This window comes from Pipistrellus kuhlii, unplaced genomic scaffold (genome assembly GCF_014108245.1).
Source record: "Pipistrellus kuhlii isolate mPipKuh1 unplaced genomic scaffold, mPipKuh1.p scaffold_m20_p_38, whole genome shotgun sequence".
Lineage (NCBI taxonomy): Eukaryota > Metazoa > Chordata > Mammalia > Chiroptera > Vespertilionidae > Pipistrellus > Pipistrellus kuhlii.
In genome coordinates this window covers 1,270,735-1,292,030 of record NW_023425538.1, presented here as the reverse complement: position 1 = coordinate 1,292,030, position 21,296 = coordinate 1,270,735, and the positions used below count along the sequence as shown (strand labels likewise).

General features: G+C 43.5%; 1 protein-coding gene across 1 annotated transcript; it reads left to right on the top strand.

Moving 5' to 3' along the window:
* Positions 1-5,051: 5,051 nt before the first annotated feature.
* On the top strand, positions 5,052-6,367 carry LOC118702244 (bromodomain-containing protein 9-like). The gene is given in 3 exon segments (XM_036407998.1): positions 5,052-5,320; positions 5,357-5,730; positions 5,733-6,367. Coding segments are annotated over 3 exon segments (1,071 nt in total). The 3' UTR covers positions 6,161-6,367.
* The last annotated feature ends 14,929 nt before the right edge of the window (positions 6,368-21,296 follow it).

Here is a 21,296-nt window from a genome sequence, read left to right as displayed (position 1 = left end):
ACTTAACTACAACAAAGCTGTATACACAGTCCACAAAGGGTGCACCAAGAGTGTCCACCTCATGTAACTGGGAGGCTGACCCATTGAATCATATAGGATACCCAGCATACAAAGCTACCCTACCAACTCAGGGAAGCAGTGAAAATGAGGAGACAGGGAAACAAAACACAAAAGAAAGAAATAAAGAACAAAAGACTGGATATAGAGTTCAAAACCACAGTTATAAGGTTTTTCAAGAATTTCCTAGAAAAGGCTGGTAAATTTAATGAGACCATTGAGGATATGAAAGAGGACTAATTAACTAAAATATAACATACATTGACTGAAATAAAAAATATTTTACCGAGACCCAACAGCAGACTAGAGGAATGCAAGATTCAAGTCAAAGATTCAGAATACAAAGAGGCAAAGGACACTCCTCCGGAGTGCCGGAGTGCCGGGAACCAGGAACAGGGAACCAAAACCCAACATTGTCACTGGAGATAAAATGTAAAAAGAGCTAGCCGACCTTGATGGCTCTGAGGGGTCAGAGCTATTAACTCATTGTCTAGTTGAGATAGTGGTGCCTGAGGCAACTTTAATTTGTTAATCATATGTAAATGTAAGTTGATTTTCTGTTGTTGGAACTTCCCCCTTAAGAGATGTCTTTGTTTCAGAATCTCAATAAAAGGAATAGTAAAAGGCCAGAGAGCGGTTAGTCTTCCCACTAGAGGTAGACGTCCCGCCTGGCCCCCATTTTCCCAAATTAACTCTTTTCCAGTCTCTCTCTTCATTTTAGTGTGCGGCCTTCTCCAGAAACCGGACCCTGAGTGGGCTCTGAACCACGCGGGTTGTGTTAAGGGATCCCACACCGGAGAAGCAAGAAGAGAAGAGAATCCAGAAAGTTGAAGACAGTGTAAGAAGCCTCTGGGACAACTTCAAGCGTACCAACATCAGAATTATGGGGGTGCCAGAAGAGGAGAGAGAGCATGACACTGAAAACCTATTTGAAGAAATAATGACAGAAAACTTCCCCCACCTGGTGAAAAAAATAGACTTACAACTCCAGGAAGCACACAGACCCCAAATAAAAGGAATCCAAAGAGGACCACACCAAGACACATCGTAATTAAAATGCCAAGAACAAAAGACAAAGAGAGAATCTTACAAGCAGCAAGAGAAAAACAGTTACCTACAAGGGAACACCCATATGATTGTCAGCTGATTTCTCAATAGAAACTATGCAGGTCAGATAGGATTGGCAAGAAATATTCAAAGTGATGAATAGCAAGAACCTACAACCAAGATTACTCTACCCAGCAAAGTTATCATTCAGAATTGAAGGCCAAATAAAGAGCTTCACAGATCAGAAAAAGCTAAAGGAGTTCATCACCATCAAACCAGTATTATATGAAATGCTGAAAGGTGTTCTTTAAAAAGAGGAAAAAGAAGAAAAAAGTAAAGATAAAAATTATGAAAAACAAATACATATCTATCAAAAGTGAATCTGAAAAATCTGAAGAACAGAATAAACTGGTGAGTATAATAGAATCAAGGGCATAAAATGGGAGGGGATTGATAATTCTCAGGGGGAAAGAAGTGTCTGAGTGGGGGGTATGGGAAGAGACTAGACAAAAAACATACACATATGGATAAGGGTAGAGGGTGGGGTGGGGACCGGGTGGAGGGGAATTATGGGGGGGGGGGAAGGAGAAACAATTGTAATAATCTGAACAATAAAGATTTATTAAATAAATAAAAGAAGATCAACCAAAGGACTTGTATGCATGCATACAAGCATAACCAATGGACGCAAAACACTGGGGGGTGAGATCATCTATGGGAGTGGGGTGGGAGGGGGAAATGTGAAGATATGTACACATATAATACCTTAATAAAAAAATGAAAAAAAAACAAAAAAAAACCAAAAAAGATGATGAATAAGTGGTTCAAGCACAGTTATTTTTTTCTTGTCTATAAAGCATTTAACCTCCCTGTACACAACTCATTCCTCTTAAAGAAAAAAATTGAAATGTAAGACTGTGTAAGATTTGTTTTTAACCTGTACAGTGTCTTTTTTTGTGCAGTTAACACACTACCACATGTGTCTTTAGCTAGCCCTGTCCTGTTGGTGTTTTCAATAGCCACTAACCTTGCCTGGTACAGTCTGGGGGCTGTAAAGTGGCATGGAAATTTAAAGCAGGTTCTTGTTGGTGCACAGCACAAATTAGTTTTCTATGGGGATGGTGGTTTTTCTTTTTCTTTTTTTTAAACTTATTTTATTGATTTTTTACAGAGAGGAAGGGAGAGAGATAGAGATCTAGAAACGTCGATGAGAGAGAAACATCGACCAGCTGCCTCTTGCACACCCCCTACTGGGGATGTGCCCGGAACCAATGTACATGCCCTTGACCGGAATCGAACCTGGGACCTTTCAGTCCTCAGACCAACGCTCTACCACTGAGCCAAACTGACTTCGGCGGGATGGTGGTTTTTCATCATCAGTTGTCTCTGATGCAGCTTTTAAGAAATAATTGTTGCCGAAACCGGTTTGGCTCAGTGGATAGAGCTTCGGTCTGCAGATTGAAAGGTCCCAGGTTCTATTCTGGTCAAGGACATATACATTGGTTGCAGGCACATCCCCAGTAGGGGGTGTGCAGGAGGCAGCTGGTCTATGTTTCTCTCTCATCGATGTTTCTGACTCTCTATCCCTCTCTCTTCCTCTCTGTAAAAAACCAATAAAATATATTTTAAAAAAGAAAGAAGAAAGAAAGAAAGAAAGGAAGGAAGGAAGGAAGGAAGGAAGGAAGGAAGGAAGGAAGGAAGAAAGGAACAAAGAAAGAAAGAAAGAAAGAAAGAAAGAAAGAAAGAAAGAAAGAAAGAAAGAAAGAAACAAAGAAACAAAGAAACAAAGAAACAAAGAAACCTGTTTGGCTCAGTGGATAGAGCGTTGGCCTTCGGACTGAGAGGTCCCAGGTTCGATTCCAGTCAAGGGCATGTACATTGGTTGTGGGCACATCCCCAGTGGGGGTGATGCAGGAGGCAGCTGATTGATGATTCTTTTTCATCAATGTTTCTAACTCTCTATCCCTCTTTCTTCCTCTCTGTAAAAAAACAATAAAATATATTTTTTTAAAAAGAAAAGAAATAATGCTTGTTCTGTGCACTGAATAACACTCTGTAATTGCAAATAAAGTTGCAGCTGTTTTGTTGACATTCTGAATGCTTCTAAGTAAATACAATTTTCAAATTGTATTTACTTACATATTGTATTTCCTTACAAATTGTATTTACTTACATAAAATACAAATTATTAGTATTGTTGTCCTTGTCACAGGTCTGATGTTTTTCTTCTTGAGGGAAGCTTGTCTTGCTTTTGCCCATTTTGGATCATATGATTACAGTGTTTATCTTTTCATATAGTTAGCTGATAAAATGCTTTTGTCTACACACCCTGCATAATTGGGATGAGGGTAATGAGAGTTGAATTGAGACAGTTTTCCTCCATAACAAACTCAAAATCTTGGTCAGTTGGTAATTTTCATATAGCACCATTATACTTGCAAAGTGAAAAGTGACTGCTCTACTCACGCATGGGATTATTAGAATAAACATTTGCAAGTCTGTCCTTAAAGGACTAATAGAAAAGTATGTTCTAATCTTTACATGAGGACTTGACTTTTTTTAATCCCTATTACCAGGTAATGGCAGTTATGTTTGCAGTTCCCACATTAAAGAAGGCCTGAGAATGTATCCCCAAAAGCGTGAGCTTAAAATGCAAGACTGCGGTATGAAGTTTTTTGTTGACATTAGTCCTGGCAAAGGCTCTGAAGGAAAAAAAAAGTGCTGACTGTTAATGTCTTTTATTTATCTAAATATGGATTGCTTAGGAAACTTGAGACTCCATTAAAGGTATATTTAATTAATGGGCCAACTTTTAAAATTGAATGCCATGTTTAAGATCAAGTATATTTTCCAAATTATAGTTTGCCCCTTTATAAAATCAAATAGACATAAGGGAAATAAACTTTGTATCACAGATTGAATTGTCCAATTTTTCTGAATTTGATTTCTGTAAGACTCAAAACCCATTAGGGTTATGTTTATCCACTTAGCTGTTTAGGAAACAATTTGGCAATCTTGTGGTTTTTGACATTTTCTTACAGTGCCTGTGTTTTAAAATAGCATTCTTCATTATAAATTGATGAACCAAAAGATAGATATAGAGACAGTAAAGCAACAAGCAGACTGCCAAATTACAGCGGGGAGGGGAGGGAGATTTGGGGGAGATAATAGATCAACCAAAGGACTTGTATACATGCATATAAATACAACCAATGGACATAAAACTCTGGGGAGGGAGGGTATGTATGGGAGGGAGGGGGGCAAAAAAAATCAATAAAATATATTTAAAAAATAAATAAAAATTAAAAAGTCAAAAAATAAAAAAAATAAATAAAATAGCGATCTTATAATTTTACACTGTTTTGTTATATAATTTTGACTTGGATATTTGCATTTGTTTATGTACTTACAGGAGGAATAGTGAACATCTGAGTCCTGGATGATACTAATAAACTAATAATTGCAAAGGTTTAAACAAAGAAAAAAAATAACCATCTGGCCAGATGGTTGGATGGTTGTTCCATCCACCAAAAGGCTTTGGGTTCAATGCCTGGTCAGGCACATACCTGAGTTGCGGGTCCAATCCCCTGGTTGGGCCACATATGAGAAAACAACCAGGCAACTGACCCATGTTTCTCTCTCACATCAATGTTTCTCTCTCTATCTATCATCTATCTATCATATCTATCTATCTATCTATCTATCTATCTATCTATCTATCATCTATCATCTCTCAATCTTCTTTCTTTCTTTCTTTCTTTCTTTCTTTCTTTCTTTCTTTCGTTCGTTCTTCTTTCTTTCTTTCTTTCTCAAAATCAGTATAAATATATCTCAGGGTGAGGATTAAAAGACACAGGGAGAGAAATGCCCAGAGAGACTGTGAGCAGTGAAATTGAGACCCAGGGGGCCAGCCACAGAGGTGTTAGACAGGGAGCTGAGGTTGGACGATGGCCCGGAGCCCCCACAGATGGATTCACAGACACATGGTGGTTCCTTGGGGCTCAAAGCCACCCACCCTGATGCTGCAGGTGAAGGCCTACTATGGGCAGGTGCTCACTGTTCACCTGTTCATAGTGCACCTGGGCCCGACCCTGGTAGACTTGCTATGCAGCTATGAGGTGCTCCACGAGAATCAGATAGAGCAGGCAGCCACCTTCAGAGGGCATCCAGAGATGACCATTTCCAAGAGGACCAACCAGGAAGATGGTGAGACCTGGTGAGGTGTGGGGGGGATGGCAGGGCTGTGAGGCAGGATCAACCGATTCCCTCCAGGTGGCAAGATAGACTACCTGAAGAAGAGCGGGAGCCTGCTCTATGGCTTGGTCAACACGGCTGAGCCAGATGCCGAAGAGGAGGAGACCCACCCGGTGAACCTGAGCTCCCTCTCTGACAAGCTGCTTCCAGGCTTCAGCTTCACCACTGTGGGCTTCAGAGATGAGAGAAGGAGCAAAGTCATGTTTCTCTCAAGTGCCAGTACTGCACTTTCAATGCATAATCATTCTGTATCTGCCTATGGAGATGAGACAGGTATGCAGTGTGAGTTAAATCTGCAGGAGTTTGTGAAGAATGCTGGGAGCTACAAAAAGAGAATGGTGGATGACCTCTGGGACCAGATCACAGGCGGAGACCCTCCTGGATGCTGAGGCAGAGGATAAATGTCATGATGAAGCCATCAGATGAAGTAAAGACTGGGGACTCCCTAGGAGATAGTGGCTCTGTGCTAGATTTCATGTCAATGAAGTCGTATTCTGACATCTCTTTGGTCATCTCCATGCTCAGCTCTCTGGGGGAAGCGAAGAAGGAGCTGGACCATGATGACCGCCATCTGAACTTGGGCGAGATGACAAAGCTCCTACAGGATCTGCATGAGGCGCAAGCAGAGTGTGGGAGCTCCGGGCCATCGTCCAACCTCAGCTCCCTGTCTAACACCTTCAACAGGGACCAGTACCACTTGGGAAGTCCTTCTCGCCTCAGTGTCTGTGAGCAACCAGATGTGACCCATGACCCGTACGAATTTCTTCAGTCTCCAGAACCTGCAGCCTCTACAAAGAGCTAGCCTTGTAGATAGTCATTAATTGTTTTTTGTTTTGTTTTGTTTTTATTTGCATGTACAGAGTTTTTGTTGTGAGACAAGGGCTATATGTTCCCTTGGGCCTGCAGGAAGCAGAGCAGGGAGGGGATGAATTGTCTCTGATCATGTCAGCCTAGTGTTTCTGTAGATAGTCCTGTGAACTTAAATAATGGAAATCCTAAATAAAAGGAGCATAAATAAAAAATATATACAGATATATGTAAAACACTCAGATAAACAATCGGACATAATATGTGCTCAATAAACATTGCTTCCCCTGCCCCCCACCTCCCTTCACTACCAAATACCAATTTGTGCACAGAATCCTCTTTGCTACAAATCCTCTTTTGCCCATTTACACATTACAATGCACTATGCTGCCCTGGACAATTACATAAAATTAAATTCATGAAAGAAACCAGACATAAAAGGTCACATATTATGATTATATTTATATGAAATATGCAGGCTAGGCAAATCCACAGATGCAGAAAGTATGTAGGGTGGTTGTCAGGGGCCAGAAGAGGAGAGAATGGGGAATGACTGCCCCATGGACGAAGGATTATCTTTTGGGGAGATGAAAAAGTTCTGGGATTAGATAATGGTGTGGTTGTATAGAGTGGTGATGAGTCTAGATGCTATTGCGAGACCTAAAGCTGTAATGTGCCATGAAATTATCTGTGGTTTCCATTGGTTGATTACCACTACCGATATCACGGTCACTGTGACCTGCCTTCTTAACTGAAGAAAAGGCTAACTTTCTAACAGAGATTAGTGAAAAAGATGCAATTTTGCTTCCCATCCAAGTTCACAGACCACCTAAACGCTAAGGGCGCCTGGACCACCATTAAAGTACTCCCAGTACAGAGGCTTCAAAACTATGCCCTGGAGTCCTCTACACCTGGATTAAAAGCTGGCTCTACCACATGTAGGTTATGGCAAGTGGCTGCCCTCCCTGGGCCTCAGTTTCTTCATCTAGACCAAGACAAGGAGGGAAGTTCAGAGGCGGCTTCCTGGAAAGGTTTGAGTCAGGATGAGTAGAAGTGAGTCAGTTTAGGAAGATGAGAGATGTGCAGAAAGGTAAAAGATCCAGGGATGAGGGATTTTGATGCTCTGAATAACTGGGAAAAGTTCCAGTTTTTTGGAGCCTATAGAGTGGGAGGAGGTAGTGAGAGGCAAGGCTGGAGTGATGAGGAGGGACCATACAAGGTGAGATCCTTTTATTCATATTAAAAACTTGAACTGTGTCTTGAGGGCACTGGGGAGCCATGACATGATTTTGAGCAGGTTAGTGATGGGGTCAGATGTGTGCTGGGAAGAGATTGCTGTAGCTGCAGCCTACACAGAGGCACACCTTTTCACCTCACCTTCCTGATTCACCCCTCTGTTTCAAGCATCATCTGCTCTGTGGTCTTTGCCATCATTTTGACTACCAGGATGAGGATTTCAAGACCTTCTTTTTCGTTTTTTGCCATTGTACTTTTTTTCTCTTTTATTTTTATTAGCAATATATTTATTTAGTTATTGTCTAAAGTTTTACATATGTCTCCTTTCCCCCCATTAACTCCCCTACCCCAGCCTTTCCTACCCCAGGCAAGCCCCCACTGCCCCAGTGTCTGTGTTCGTTGGTTATGCTAATATGCATGCATACAAGTCCTTTGGTTGCTCTTTAATCCCCCCTCCCCTGCCATTTGTCTCAGGATCTATTCTTGTTCATCAAATTACACTGTTCATTATATCCCATATATGAGTGAGGTCATGTGATATTTATCTTTCTCCAACTAGCTTATTTCGCTTAGCATAATGCTCTCCAGTTCCATCCATGCTGTTGCAAATGGTAAAAGTTCCTTCTTTTTTATAGCTGCCAGAGGCAAAGGAACCTTAGTGCACTGCACATGGGAATACAGACTGGTGTAGCCACTGTGGAAGAAAGTATGGAGTTTTCTCAAAAAGTTAAAAATGGCACTCCCATTTGACCCAGTAATCTCACTTCTGGGACTATATCCTGAGAAATTTCAGGTGGGAAAACCTGAAGTAGGTGAACACATTTTGGGTGCAGTTATTTAAAGACACACACACAGTCCCACAACCCTTTCTCTGAGGCCCTATCATCCATCCAAATTTCCACCAGGAACCCTTATGTTGTGTCCAGCTCTTTACTTGGTATTGAAGACATAGCAGAGGCAAAACATCTCAGCCCTGTTCTCATGGGACTCAGCCCAGTGGAATAAACAGACCTGTCAGCAGACAATAATAATCCAGAGTAGTCAGGGCTGTGACAGACATACCTATCATTCAGTCAATATTCATTGAACCACTACTCCATGCCACCTGTGCTGGGTGATGCTGAGGACACAGTGGTGACCAGGACAGCACTGGGACCTGCCCTCATTGAGCTCTCAATCCAGAGCAAGAGATAAAACAGTCACAAGAAAGTGACAGCTCAGAATGGACAGTGCTGGGGTGGGGAAAGCACAGGCAGAGGGGTCAGGGATGAGAGTCAGACAGCTCAACAGCTCAGAGGCAGGGAGGTTGGGGAAGTCAGTGAAGACTTTCTGGAGGATACTGCCTCCAACTTGAGACCTTGGTGATGAACAAGAGAGGAGAGGACAGGGAACAGCACTTAAGGCTGAGGAAACAGTGGATGCCAAAACACTCTCTCCAAAGCCTCTTTCTCTCCCAAGACATATGGTCTTTTCCCTACTCTGCTGGTACCATTCTGGTCAGCACAATGGAGTCTTTGAGGTCCTCAAGAAGCAGGCATCATGGGTTGACTTCTCCCTCTACCCAGGCCTGCTTCCTTTCCTCTTTTGCCCAAACCACAGGTCTTCTCTAATAGAAATCTTGTGTGCTAACGTCTATCTCACAGTCACTTCCCACGGACTCAGCCTGCAACAAGTGCCTTCCTCATTTGCATGTAGCAGGTGAGAGTTGGAGCAAGATCTGTTCTGGGATCTGAGGATCTTAGAGCATCCTTGAATGGGATTGTAGAGACTTCGGTCCCAAATGCTTTTCAGTTAACTGTGTGACCAAGTAAAATTTTCTCCATATCTCTGGATCTCAGGTTTTCTATCAGAAATTGTGATGTACTGATCAGAGGAGCCTTTGGTCTAGATCTAGAACTATAAATAGGCTTCATCTCGTATGTCTACTTTGTTCATTTGATAATGGGGGTCTGAGAAGGATTCTGGGATTGACTGATGATGCCTGCTATGGGTAAAGACCGAGGCAGTGGAAGTGGAGTAGCATGTATCTGCCATACCTAGTCTGGATAGATGGTCTCTCTTGACTCTCCTCTACTTCTGACATTCTGTATTTTTGTATGTAGGAGCAAGGGGACCCCACACACAAGTCAGCCAAGATAATTTGCTCAATTCTGCTCTCGACATCTTTTCTGGGGGATAGAGACAACCAGCATCACCCTCAGATATGGGGTCCTGATCTTCCTGAAGTACTCACAGGTCAGGACTAGCCCTTTCTTTTCTCAGCCTAATGCCATAGAGCTACATACAAGGACCAAGAACTCATAGCACATTGCTGGGGGAAGATATTGGAAGGGTGATTGCTGGTAATACAAATCTGAGCTTAAAGTTTGAGAAGTTGAGGTTAGTATAGGTGCCTTGGTCAATAAGCCTTCTCATGGTCAGAACTTTCTCCCACCCCCACCCCCCACTTTTCTCATATAGCAAGAGTTTGACCAAGTAGTAGGGTCAGAGAAATGGCACTGCCTGGGGGACAGGGCCCAGATGCCATTCACGAATGCTGTCCTCCATAAGATTCGCAGACATCATACCTCTGAGCATGCACCATGCTGTCACCCAGGACATCCAGTTCTGGGGATACCACATCCCAAAGGTACAAGCTGAGTATGGGTGCGCTGGGTTCAGCTAGTTTTCAGGGCTCATAAATAAAGCTTCAGGACTGAGCATCTCAGTATTAGGTTCGTAGGTCCTTCCAGAGCCTGAATCCCTCAACCCAAGCAGGGCTGAGATAGCCTGATGGAGCACCAAATTGCAACAGTTGAGAACTATGGCTCTGCAGTCACTTAGAATCCCTGCACCCCCACTTCCAAGCTGTGTAACTCTGGGTAAGTGACTCAACCTCTCTGCGCCTCAGTCTCTTCTATACAATGGACATAAAAAGGCTACCTACACCATGTGGTATACACTTCAATGGCATTAAGGACATTCACATTTTGTGCAATCATCACCAGCATCCATCTCTAAAATCCTTCATCTGGCAAATCTGAAACTCTGTTCCCATTAGACATTCCCCCTCCTCCTTCTTCCCAGTCCCTGGCAACCATTATTCTACTTTCTGTGTCTATGAATGTGACTACTCTATGTACCTCACAGAATTAGAATTATATGATATTTGTCCTCTTATGACTGGCTTATTTTATTTAGCATAATGTCTTCAGGATTCATTGATATTGTAGCACACATCAGAATTCCCTTCCTTTTAAGATTGAATGATATTCCATTGTGTGGATACACCACATTTCATGTATTCATTCATCTGTTGATGGCACCTTGAGATGCTTTCACCTTTCAGCTGTTGTGAATATGGGTGTCCAGGTATCTCTTCAAGTCTCTGCTTTCACTCCTTTTGGGGTGTACCCAGGCCCGGATGTGTCTCTGAGAAGTTCTCTCAGACACCATCTTCTGAGATGCAGCAGAAAAATCAGGCTCCAAGAACCTGTGAAATCTCCCCAAATCTGAAGGTAAGGATGCTCACATACATGGCCTTTTGTAATGTGGAGTGGTGACTTTTTCCTCTCCTTGCAATAGCAAAGTGAGTAGTGCCAGGGAAGCGAGAGGCTTGACAAGGGAATGCCCTTACCTTGGTTCTCAGCAGCCTGAAAATTCCTGAATGCCCTTATCATTGGTTAGATGTTGGATTATTTGCTTGAACTGACAGAGGTGGAGAGGTTAAAAAATGTATGGCATGCAAAGCAGTCAAAACCTAATCTAAAAGAAATCTATGACTTGCAAAGCAGTCAAAAGCTAATATTTTTATTCTCACAAAGGCTGAAATCTGTTTTTGTGGTCGGAAGTGATATAATTAATGTCATGGCAGCCACTAGCTTCATGGTTCACCTTCGTGAGAATAAAAAAAGTTGTTGAGTCAAGTGGCCTGTTGACTACATGGTGTGAAGAGAAAGGGCCCTTCTTGGATTTCAGTCCTGCTTATGCAAGACACAACCTTTGTGACTTCATGCGGTAGCCCTGGTAATAATAATAACCATGTATTTGTTACCAGCAGGGAGAGGTTCTCACCCCTACCTGTTGCTCGTGGGCTTCTTGTAATGTCCCAAGAAAAGGAGTTTCCTGAGACTCTCATGGGAGGATGAAATATTGTAGAAAGCTTTATTTCTGTGGAATTACACCCTGAGTTTTCCTGACCCTATGTCTCTTTGTTAAACCAAGGAAGAAGTGTAGCTGTGGCTTCAATGGGGCTAAATTCTGTAAAAGTCGGTGTCCAGAGTTTCTCTTCCATGTTAGGGCGTTATTCCAACCCAGCATCAGGCTAGCTTAGTTCGTGCTCAGATTTGCAATCCATCAGTCCGTTGCATGTGGGGTCCACAAGACCACATGACTATGGAGGAAACACAGGCAAATGCAAGGAAGCAGGAACAAAAGAGCCCACAAGCCAAGAATGCCAAGAGCCAAGAGCCAAGAGAACTCTTAATATATATATATAATATTAATTTATTTCAGAGAGGAGGAAGAGAGAGATAGAAACATCAGTAATGAGAAAGAATCATATATTGGCTGACTGCTGTACTACTGGGGATCGAGCCCACAACCTGGGCATGTGTCCTGACCAGGAATTGAACATGTGACCTCCTGAGCCACACCAGCCAGGCCAAGAGAGCTCTTTAATTTGGGTTATGTATTCTAGATTTTTTGTTGTTAATCTTCACCTGAGGATACTTTTCTATTGATTTTTACAGAGTGAAAGAGGGGGGGGGGGGCAGAGAGAAACACATAGATTTGTTGCCTTCCGTAGGAGCCCCAACCAGGGCTGGTCCCCAATTTTTCACAGGCTTACATTGGCTCCACCTCTTCTAGCCAATTATTTCTGTTCTCAGGTTTGAAAGACAAGCAAGCACTTACCCTGAATCACACCAACTTCACTGCACAGTGTGTCTCTCTCGCCTTTGTTGAAGCCCTTCCCCAGTGACCTTCAGGGAATGGGCAGCTGGTTCCCTGAGGAGTGTGAAATTGCAGCTTCCTGGTGAAACTGCCCAAATGGCATGCCTACAATGTCTGGCCTCCCTTGCTTCTTTCTCATTATTAATAACTAGCGAATCACAATGTTATCTTATTGAGTACTTATGTGCTAGTGATTGTCAACATTTCATTGACTCCTCTGAATAGATATTATTATTATGTCCATTTCGCAGATGGTGATAGTGAGGTTCATAGAGAAGTCACTTGCCCTGTCACCCAGGTGCAGAGTGATAGAGCTGGGATTAGAGCCCAGATCTGCTGACCCCATTGTTCCCAGGACCAACTAGACCAGGGATTTTTGAGCCAACATACCAGAATCACACCTCTGGGTGTTCCCCTCAGTGGGTATTCCATCTGACCTTGAGGCATTTTTGAAACATGGTGATTCCAGGTTCTTTGAAAGCCACAGCCCTTCAAACATGGTTACTCTGAGAAGATGCTGAAAGTGCCACAGTCTGTCCCCTCCTTGGACCCAAGGACAGCTTCACTTCTCAAAGGGAGCTGTCCACACTCTCTAAGATGACCACCTAGTGTATACATACCCTCATAGGTGGACAAGAGTATGTGGCATCTTGCTTTATGGCGGAATAAAGTTATATATTCAAAGAGAAAATCAGGAACGATTTAGCTGAAATCACAGTTTTACTTAAGACTCAGACACTGGCTCAGAAGTCATCTGTGATCTATTCCTCTTCCCTGTCTCTCTCAGGTGTCTTCTCATCTCTGATCTGTTCCCTTCCCACACACCCCTTACATCTGGTCTCTGTAGCTCCCTGCTCCCTCTGACCTCAGGCAGCCCTGGCTTCTGAGGCAGATTCAGGTGGAAGCAGGTTCTAGATGTCATTTTCTCCAAACCAGTGCTACCACCCAGTCCCTGCAGGAGTAGGGTGCCAGTGCTGGGTTCACACCCACACTCTTGCCTCTGAGATGTGGAGTGTACAGGGGAAAGGGCTCAGTACTTTCACCCCTCTTGCATAATTCTCAGTCCTTGAGTAAAACCAGTTATGCAAAGAATGAACCTTTGAACCCCATTTTGTAACATTTGCTAAAAGATTCCTTCTCTGCTGCCCCTGTATGGAGGGGTGAGTTATAGAAGGGATCATCCTTGACCCAGAGTGGCAGGGGACAGTTGGGTTAATGTCTTTTGTCCTGGTTTAGTTATTAGCAGCACCTCTTTCACTCTCAAAACAATCCTGGTGAGGACAATAAATGATAGTGGTCTCTATTCAAATGCACTTTGATTTATGGCCCAATAGTTAACATCATAAATAGGTTAAACTCCCCATTCCTCCTCTCCTAGCCCCTGGAAACCACCATTCTACTTTCCATTTCTATGAATTTGACTACTCTAGGAACCCATATAAGAAGAATCATACAGCATGTGTCCATTTATGACTGGCTTATTTCATTCAGCATAAAGTCATGGTGTAGCATGTGTCAGAATTTTCTTCTTTTTTAAGGCTGAGTCATAGTCTATTAGAGAGACATACCAGGTTGTTTACTCACTCATCCCCTTGTCAGATTTACTCATTCATCATTCACTCACTCAACAAATTTAACTTGTACCTAGCACAAAAGCTGTAAGTATAACTCACAAAAGTCCCTCCTCTCAAAGTGTTTATACTCTTGTGTTTGGAAACAGATAATAAATGAACAAGCAAAATATATGCTCTATCAGATGGGGATAATTGCTCCAGTCGAAAATAAAGGAAGAAATTCTGGAAAGAAGGGAAGCCTTCCTGAGAAAGAGCATCCTTAAGCAAAGCCTAGAGGAGGTAAAACTGGGAGCCATTTGGACATATGGGGGGAGAGCATTCAAAGCAGAAAACCAGCCAGTGCACAGGCCCTGCTGCTGGTGGCCTGGTGTGTCCAGGAACAGTGAGGGAGCCATCACAGCTGGAGTTGAGTGAGCAAGAGGGGAAGAGGTTGGTAAGGAAAGTGAGGCTTAGAGGCCAAAGGCCTTTCTCAAGGTCACATGGCTAACAGGAAGCAAACCTGTGACTTGAATAGGGTCTGTCTGACCTCAGTGCTCCAGCTCTTAAGCATAATCCCATTTTGCCTCACAAATAACCCAGCAACAATTCCCATGTATTGGTCATTTACTTTGTGTGAATCCTATGCTTGTATTTTACAGATGTTATTTCATTTTACATGTGGCAAAATGGAGACTGCGAGATCTGATAGAACTGGTGGGAGCAGAATCAAAGGCAGGTCTGTATGATCTTTAAGATCATACTCTTCCCTGCTGTTCCCTGACCCATAGAGCTATGAGCTTCCATATTTTAGGATCTCGGTGCCAATATCTAAGTACTTCCCAAGCTGGTTGGAAAATGGCCACTACCCTAAGGATCTCCCCATACTGCTCCCACATGGATCTGGCCCAACCCAGCATCCCCAGACTTCCCCAGAATCCAACATCTGAAGGGTTAACATGGGGCTCAGCAAGAGGCTTGCCCACCCTGTGCTTGCCAAGTATCAGGTGTCTGTTCTTATTGTACAGGTGTTACGCACTTGAAATATCACTCCTTCTTGAAACTATAATGTGACATTTCTGGAAGGAGGCAGAATTTTCAGCTCAGAGATTAACGTCAAGTTCACCCAGCAAAGGAATACAGAAAGGGGCCAAAACCAGGAAATATTTAGGTAGACACTCTCCAGCACAAGCCTCATTGTGGAACCTGCCTCTAAGGGCAGAAACCAGTACACACCCTAGGCTTCTTGCCTAATCTCCAGAGGAATTCCTTTTAGAACTAGGCCCTGAGGTCAAATCATGTGCTACACCTTGTTCAACATTACCTGGGGCCTACTGGAATCCACTGTGTTGTCCATTAAAATACTGCAGCTAGTCCTGGCCAGTTCAGTTCAATAGTTAGAGCATCAGCCTGTGGACTGAGAGGTCCTGGGTTCAATGCTGGTCAAGGGCACGTGATAGGGTTGTGGGCTTGATCCCTTCCCAGTGTGAGGTGTGCAGGAGGAAACTGATCAATGATTCTCTCATCATTGATATTTAAAACACCCGGGGGCTTGGACTTGTTTGGAAAAGTCAAAGCAAGGGCTGCTACCTTCAACAAGGTCCCCTAGAGGCCCCCCGACCTTTCGGAGAATCCTCCTTACAGATTTTCTAACCAAGTCCCACACTGCCCAACCTGCCTCCATCTTCACATGGCTTCCTCCTTGTGTGCATGTCTCTGTGTCCAAAGTTCCCCTTTTTATAAAGACAGTCATATTGCTTTACAGCCCAATTAATAACCTCATCTTAACTTGATTATCTGCAAAGACCCTCTTTCCAAATGAGGTCACATTCACTGATACTGGAGGTCAGGATCTCAGTGTCTCTCAGGGGAACACAATTCAATCATAGCAGTGGTGGAAATGCAGAGAAGTGGACACATTCAGGAGATATTTTGGAGGTAAAGTTGACAGGTTGTGGTGATTAGTTGCATAAAGGCAGTGGGGAGAAGAATGAATTAGAACAATGGATGGATGGGAAATTGCAAAACCCACTGGAGCTAGTCTTGCTACTGTTCCAGGCAAGCAGGTTGGGGGCTGGGGCATTCAGGTGAGGAGGGTGCCATTGAGAGTGGATGGTGCGGAAGGATAGAATCTGTGGGAGGTGCCCTCATTACTGACCCAATCTTGAAACCTTACAATGAATGTTTTAATATTAAAACTGGACACTCTCACCTTAGCCGGTCTGGCTCAGTGGATAGAGCGTCGGCCTGTGAATTGAAAGGTCCCAAGTTTGATTCCAGTCAAGGGCACATGGCCAGGATGTGGGCTTGATCCCTCGTGGGGGACTTGCAGGAGGCAGCCAATCCACGATTCTCTCTCATGATGGATGTTTCTATGTCTCTCTCCCTCTTCCTTTCTCTTTGAAATCAATAAAAATATATTTTAATAAAATTAGACACTCTCAGAATCATGGGATCTTAGGATATAGAATAATAATGCTTGACAATGACAGAGCCCTTCTTAGTCCCAGCATTGCACTGAGCAATTTACATTCATGATCTTATTGAGTTCTTTCTAGATGATGAAACAGCTCAGAGTGGGATGAGCTCAAACCAGGGTTAGAATGTAGCAGAGATGGATTTGACCCAGATCTGCCTGGCTCCAAAGTCCTTAAACAATAAGCTTTCCTCACACAGACACCAATAATAATATTTTTAACAACAGTCATGGCAATGACAAGGATGTCCTCATTACAGAGCCTACTATGAGCCAGCAATGCCCAGATGTTTGACAGGCCTGTGCCACTTAACCCCCACTTCATAGAGGAAACAGCAGAGCTCAGAGATGCTAAGCCACCCATCCAAGGTTACCAGCAAGTAGGCGACAGAGGTGTGGCTTGAATCCAAGCCTGTTGTCTGACTCCAATGTCCATCTCAGAATAATGGAAGGGACCTTCTCACCTATCTGACACTTGAAAATGAAAGCAGGAGAAGGAAGGATCTCCTGCAAGGTCCCCAGTCAGCTGTGGCACAGGGAAGGTGCACGGTGACAAAGAGGGGGCGGAAGTGTTGGACAGAGTCCTGTGTTTGTAGACATTCCTGGGCTTGTTTCTTTCACACCCTTCTTGAGTTGATAATAAACACTAGGGACAAAGCACTTAATCTTCTGAGAAGTTTTTCTGGAATTGTGTTCTGATGTACTTTCTCTTCCTGCCAAGACTGGTTCCTCCACTTAGTCAGCCACAGAATACCCTGGGTACTTTTTGAGACTTCTAAAAAGGAATCCTAGCCCTGCCCAAAAGGTCCTGACCAAGCACTTTCCCCCCACTGTGACTCAATTTCCTCAGCTGTAAAACAAGTGTGTATGGGGCCATGGAGAAGGGAGTAACTGGTCTACATTTAAAAATATGGACCAGCCGAGACCAGTTTGGCTCAATGGATTGAGCGTCGGCTTGGGGACTGAAGGGTCCCGGGTTCGATTCCGGTCAAGGGCATGTACCTTGGTTGCAGGCATATCCCCAGTAGGGGATGTGCAAGAGGCAGCTGATCGATGACTCTCTCTCATCGATGTTTCTAACTCTCTATCTCTCTTCATTCCTCTCTGTACAAAATCAATAAAATATATTAAATATTATATATATATATATGGACCAGACTCTTACCAGCTCTGTGAACTTGAGCAAATGTCTTGATCACTCTGTACCTTAGTTTCCTTAACTATAAAATGGGACACTAATCACACTCACTTCACATGGTTGTTTTGAAGACTCATTGAGGATACTGGTTGACTGAAATTGATAAATAAGAGTTGCTCAAAAGTTTATTGCTCCCTATTTCTCTTCTAATAAACCAAATGCACCCATGGGGGGACCTGAGGCACTAGAATAAATGGTCAAGGAGGGATTCTGGGACTCCAGGGCTAGTCGGGGAACTGAGGTGCTCAGATATGATATTATTACGCCCAGATTTGTGATCCCCAAAGACCAACAGGGATCCGAGTCCGATGCAATTACAGAAAGCCTGAATTCCATGCCAGTATGGGCTCTGTCCCACCCATGCTGACAGCGTGGTGGAAGAGAGAATGAATTTCAACAGTTCAATGGGTTTTATAGGGGTGGTGATATCACTGCTTTGGCTGACCCCAATTGGTTGGGTGAGGGCTAGGGTCCAGTTACACAAAATGGAGGATAGCTCCGCCCTGCCCCACAGTACAAAATGGAGTCAGGAGTTAGCCTCACCCCGCCCTGCCCTCTCAATATGAAGTCCCATGACCCCCAGATTTTGGACTCTGTCTGGTAACTGAAGGGGCTAGGGCTCAGATATCTCAAAACATCATCAGACAACAGATCAATAAATATTCTGAAAAAATAAGAAGAAAAACTGGTCCTAGCCGGTATGGCTCAGTGGTTAGAGTGTCGGCCTGCAGACTGAAGGGTCCTGGGTTTGATTCTGGTCAAGGGCACATGCCTGGGTTGAGACCTCGATCTTCAGTAGGGGGTGTGCAGGAGGCAGCCAATCAATTATTCTCTCTCATCATTGATGTTTCTATCTCTCTCTCTCCCTCTGAAATCAATAAAAATATTTTTAAGAAGGAAGGACGGAAGGAAGGAAGGAAGGAAGGAAGGAAGGAAGGAAGGAAGGAAGGAAGGAAGGAAGGAAGGAAGGCTCTCCAAATAAGCTAAGATGCATTGGTTTAAAAAGGAAAAAAAAGAAAATTTGATATTCTGAAGTCCAGGCGCTGCTTTAGCCTGGGCACTGAGCTGAATCCTGGTTCCTCAGTGAATGCTAACCCCAGTCACACATCAGGACCCAGACAAGCTACTGATCTCAAACACAGCCCTGCCATGAGAAGCATCCCAGGGGACAGGCTGGCAAGAGCAGAGAGCAGGAGATATGAGACTGTGTTTGTTGTGTTTCGCTTAGGCAGAAGGTCCATCAGGGGAAATTTTGGAAAATGAACCCAGAGAGTTCCCTTAAACTGTTAGCAAAATCTTTGAATGTCTCACTGATAAATTTTGACTTTTTCTTAGGGCCTTAGGAAACCTAAGAGAGAGAATCACAATAAAATTTGTCCTTTAAAAAATTGACTCTAGTTTGGAGACTGGATTAGAGGAGTGAGACAGGATTTGGGGGTGCGGGAGAGGGAGGAGGCTAAGTGTAATGGTCAGGGTAGCTTAACCAAGAAAGAACCCCACAAGTCTTAGTGGCTTAAAGCAGCAAAAGTTCCTAATCCACAACTCATTTGAATGAGGGTTTGTTCAGTTTCCACTAGTGGTGACTTAAGGAGCTTAAGGGTGGAAGATTTCAACCCCAATGCATAGTCACCTTGACCCAGAAGTGACACATACCACTTCTGCTCTCATTCTTCTGGTGAGAACTGGCTTCATCGCTATAATACTTTGGCCACAATTCTGGAAAACAAAACACAAATTCTTGGTGGCCAGCTACTTCAGACTGCCATGGCAGGGTTCTGGTCATGAAGATTCATATTCGTGGTTTGTTTATTAACTCAACAAATATTGATTGAGATAATGTGTTATAGTTGCTGTTCTAAGTACTTAGAATTCAACCAGGAACCAAAGTTCCTGCTCCCATGGACCTTAGATGTTTGTGGAGAAAACTGATAATAAATACAAAAGTATGATTTCTTTTCCGTTGCAAATAGCATAAACTCACTTCAAGTCACTTAAGAAAGCAACCAGTGCCCAAGCTGGTTTGGCTCAGTGGGTAGAGCATTGGCTGGGGACTGAAGGGTCCCGGGTTCGATTCCCGTCAAGGACACATGCCAGGGTTGCAGACTCAATCCCCAGTAAAGGGCATGCAAGAGGCAGCTGATCAATGATTCGCTTTTATCATTGATGTTTCTATATCCCTCTCTATTCCTCTCTCTTCCTCTCTGTAAAAAAAAAAAATCAATAAAATACATTAAATTAAAAAAAAAAACTTTGGAAATACTCACTTTTCCCAGTATTCCTTGTGGGTAGGTGTATCCATATGTCAAAGTTTTAGTCAATGTGACATATGAATATGGTGTTCTAAAAGTATGATTGTTCCCCCTTAAAAAGAGAGTATAATGTGAGGAAAGTCTTCTTAAAGTGCAGGCTGCCCTCTGTTTTCTGTCTTTGGAGAGGGTCACGCAAGGCTCTGATGCCTGGAGAAGTGGCAGCCACCTGTGAGTAAAAGACAATGAGCTTAAGGCCTAAAAGTCAACAAATAGGATATGGAACAAAAATAATAAAGTTTTTACTGCTTTGTTGAGTTATTAAATAAGCTCTGGCACTGTTTACTTCCCAACTTGTAATATAATTAAAATAGAGGCCAGGTGCACGGGATTCGTGCACTGGTGGGGGTTATGGCCTGTGGGGATCGGCCAACTGTGGGAGCACTGCTCATCCCCATCAGCGCCACTCAGCTCCTGCATTGAGCGTCTGCACCCTGGTGGTCAATACATATCATAGTGACTGGTTGACTGGTCGTTTTGGTCATTCCACTGTTCAGTCCCTGGGCTTTTATTATATAGGATATTGTTATTGTTGAGCCAAGATTCTTGCTTCACTGCTCACTAAGTGACCAAACTGTGCAACCAAGGTTAAAAGGTAAATAGATGTCACTCAGAAAAGAGATTAGTGCATGATTCAAGATCCTCGAGAACAGACAGCATGCACCAAGGCTCAAGTGGTGGCAGTCTTTAGTTAGAGTAAGAGAGGTGGAAGATCCAGCCCCTTGCAATCCATCAGTTCCCTGCCCAATGGATTTACTCCACAGCCAAGCTGGCCATGTAACTGTACACACCCCATTTTGTGCTTCAGTGGAAGGACCAGGGCCCCTCCCCTGTGGAGCTTGAAATTCAGAAACCTGCAATATACGGATGATCTATTATAGAATTGTTTTTAAAAAACCAGGGGTATGCCTGAGGGCCATTGACACACGCATTTCTGCAGAACAAGTGAGTACCCACTGAGTCTGAAATAGGAAAAGATGCTCTCACAAGGCCATAAGCCCAGCACAGGCTGTAAGGGCTCCTAGCCTCTTGGTAAGAAAGTGTTCCAGGCCCAAGGTCCATTCTAATACAGCCAACCTGGGGGTGGAATACCACACACATGAGACTGCCTTCCCCAACTATTCTGCTACTTGCAGCTGAAAGCATTCTAGCTGCCTACATTTTGGAGTGACTTCCTTTGACAACCTACATGGCTGCTGCTGCTCATCTCTGAAAGTTACTTCTGTGCGGTATCCTCCTTGTCCAACCTGAAGGGGTGCGGGAGAAGATTTCCCTTCTGGGATTGAGCATCTTTGCTTCTGGTTCCTGGGGTGTCACAATTGCCTCAGTCAACCACAGTCCAGACTCGGAGTCTATTCAGACAACTCCCTTAAATTAAGCCCACATTAGGAAGATGCTTCAAGTCTTGGAAATTCCATGAAGGTTGTCTATAA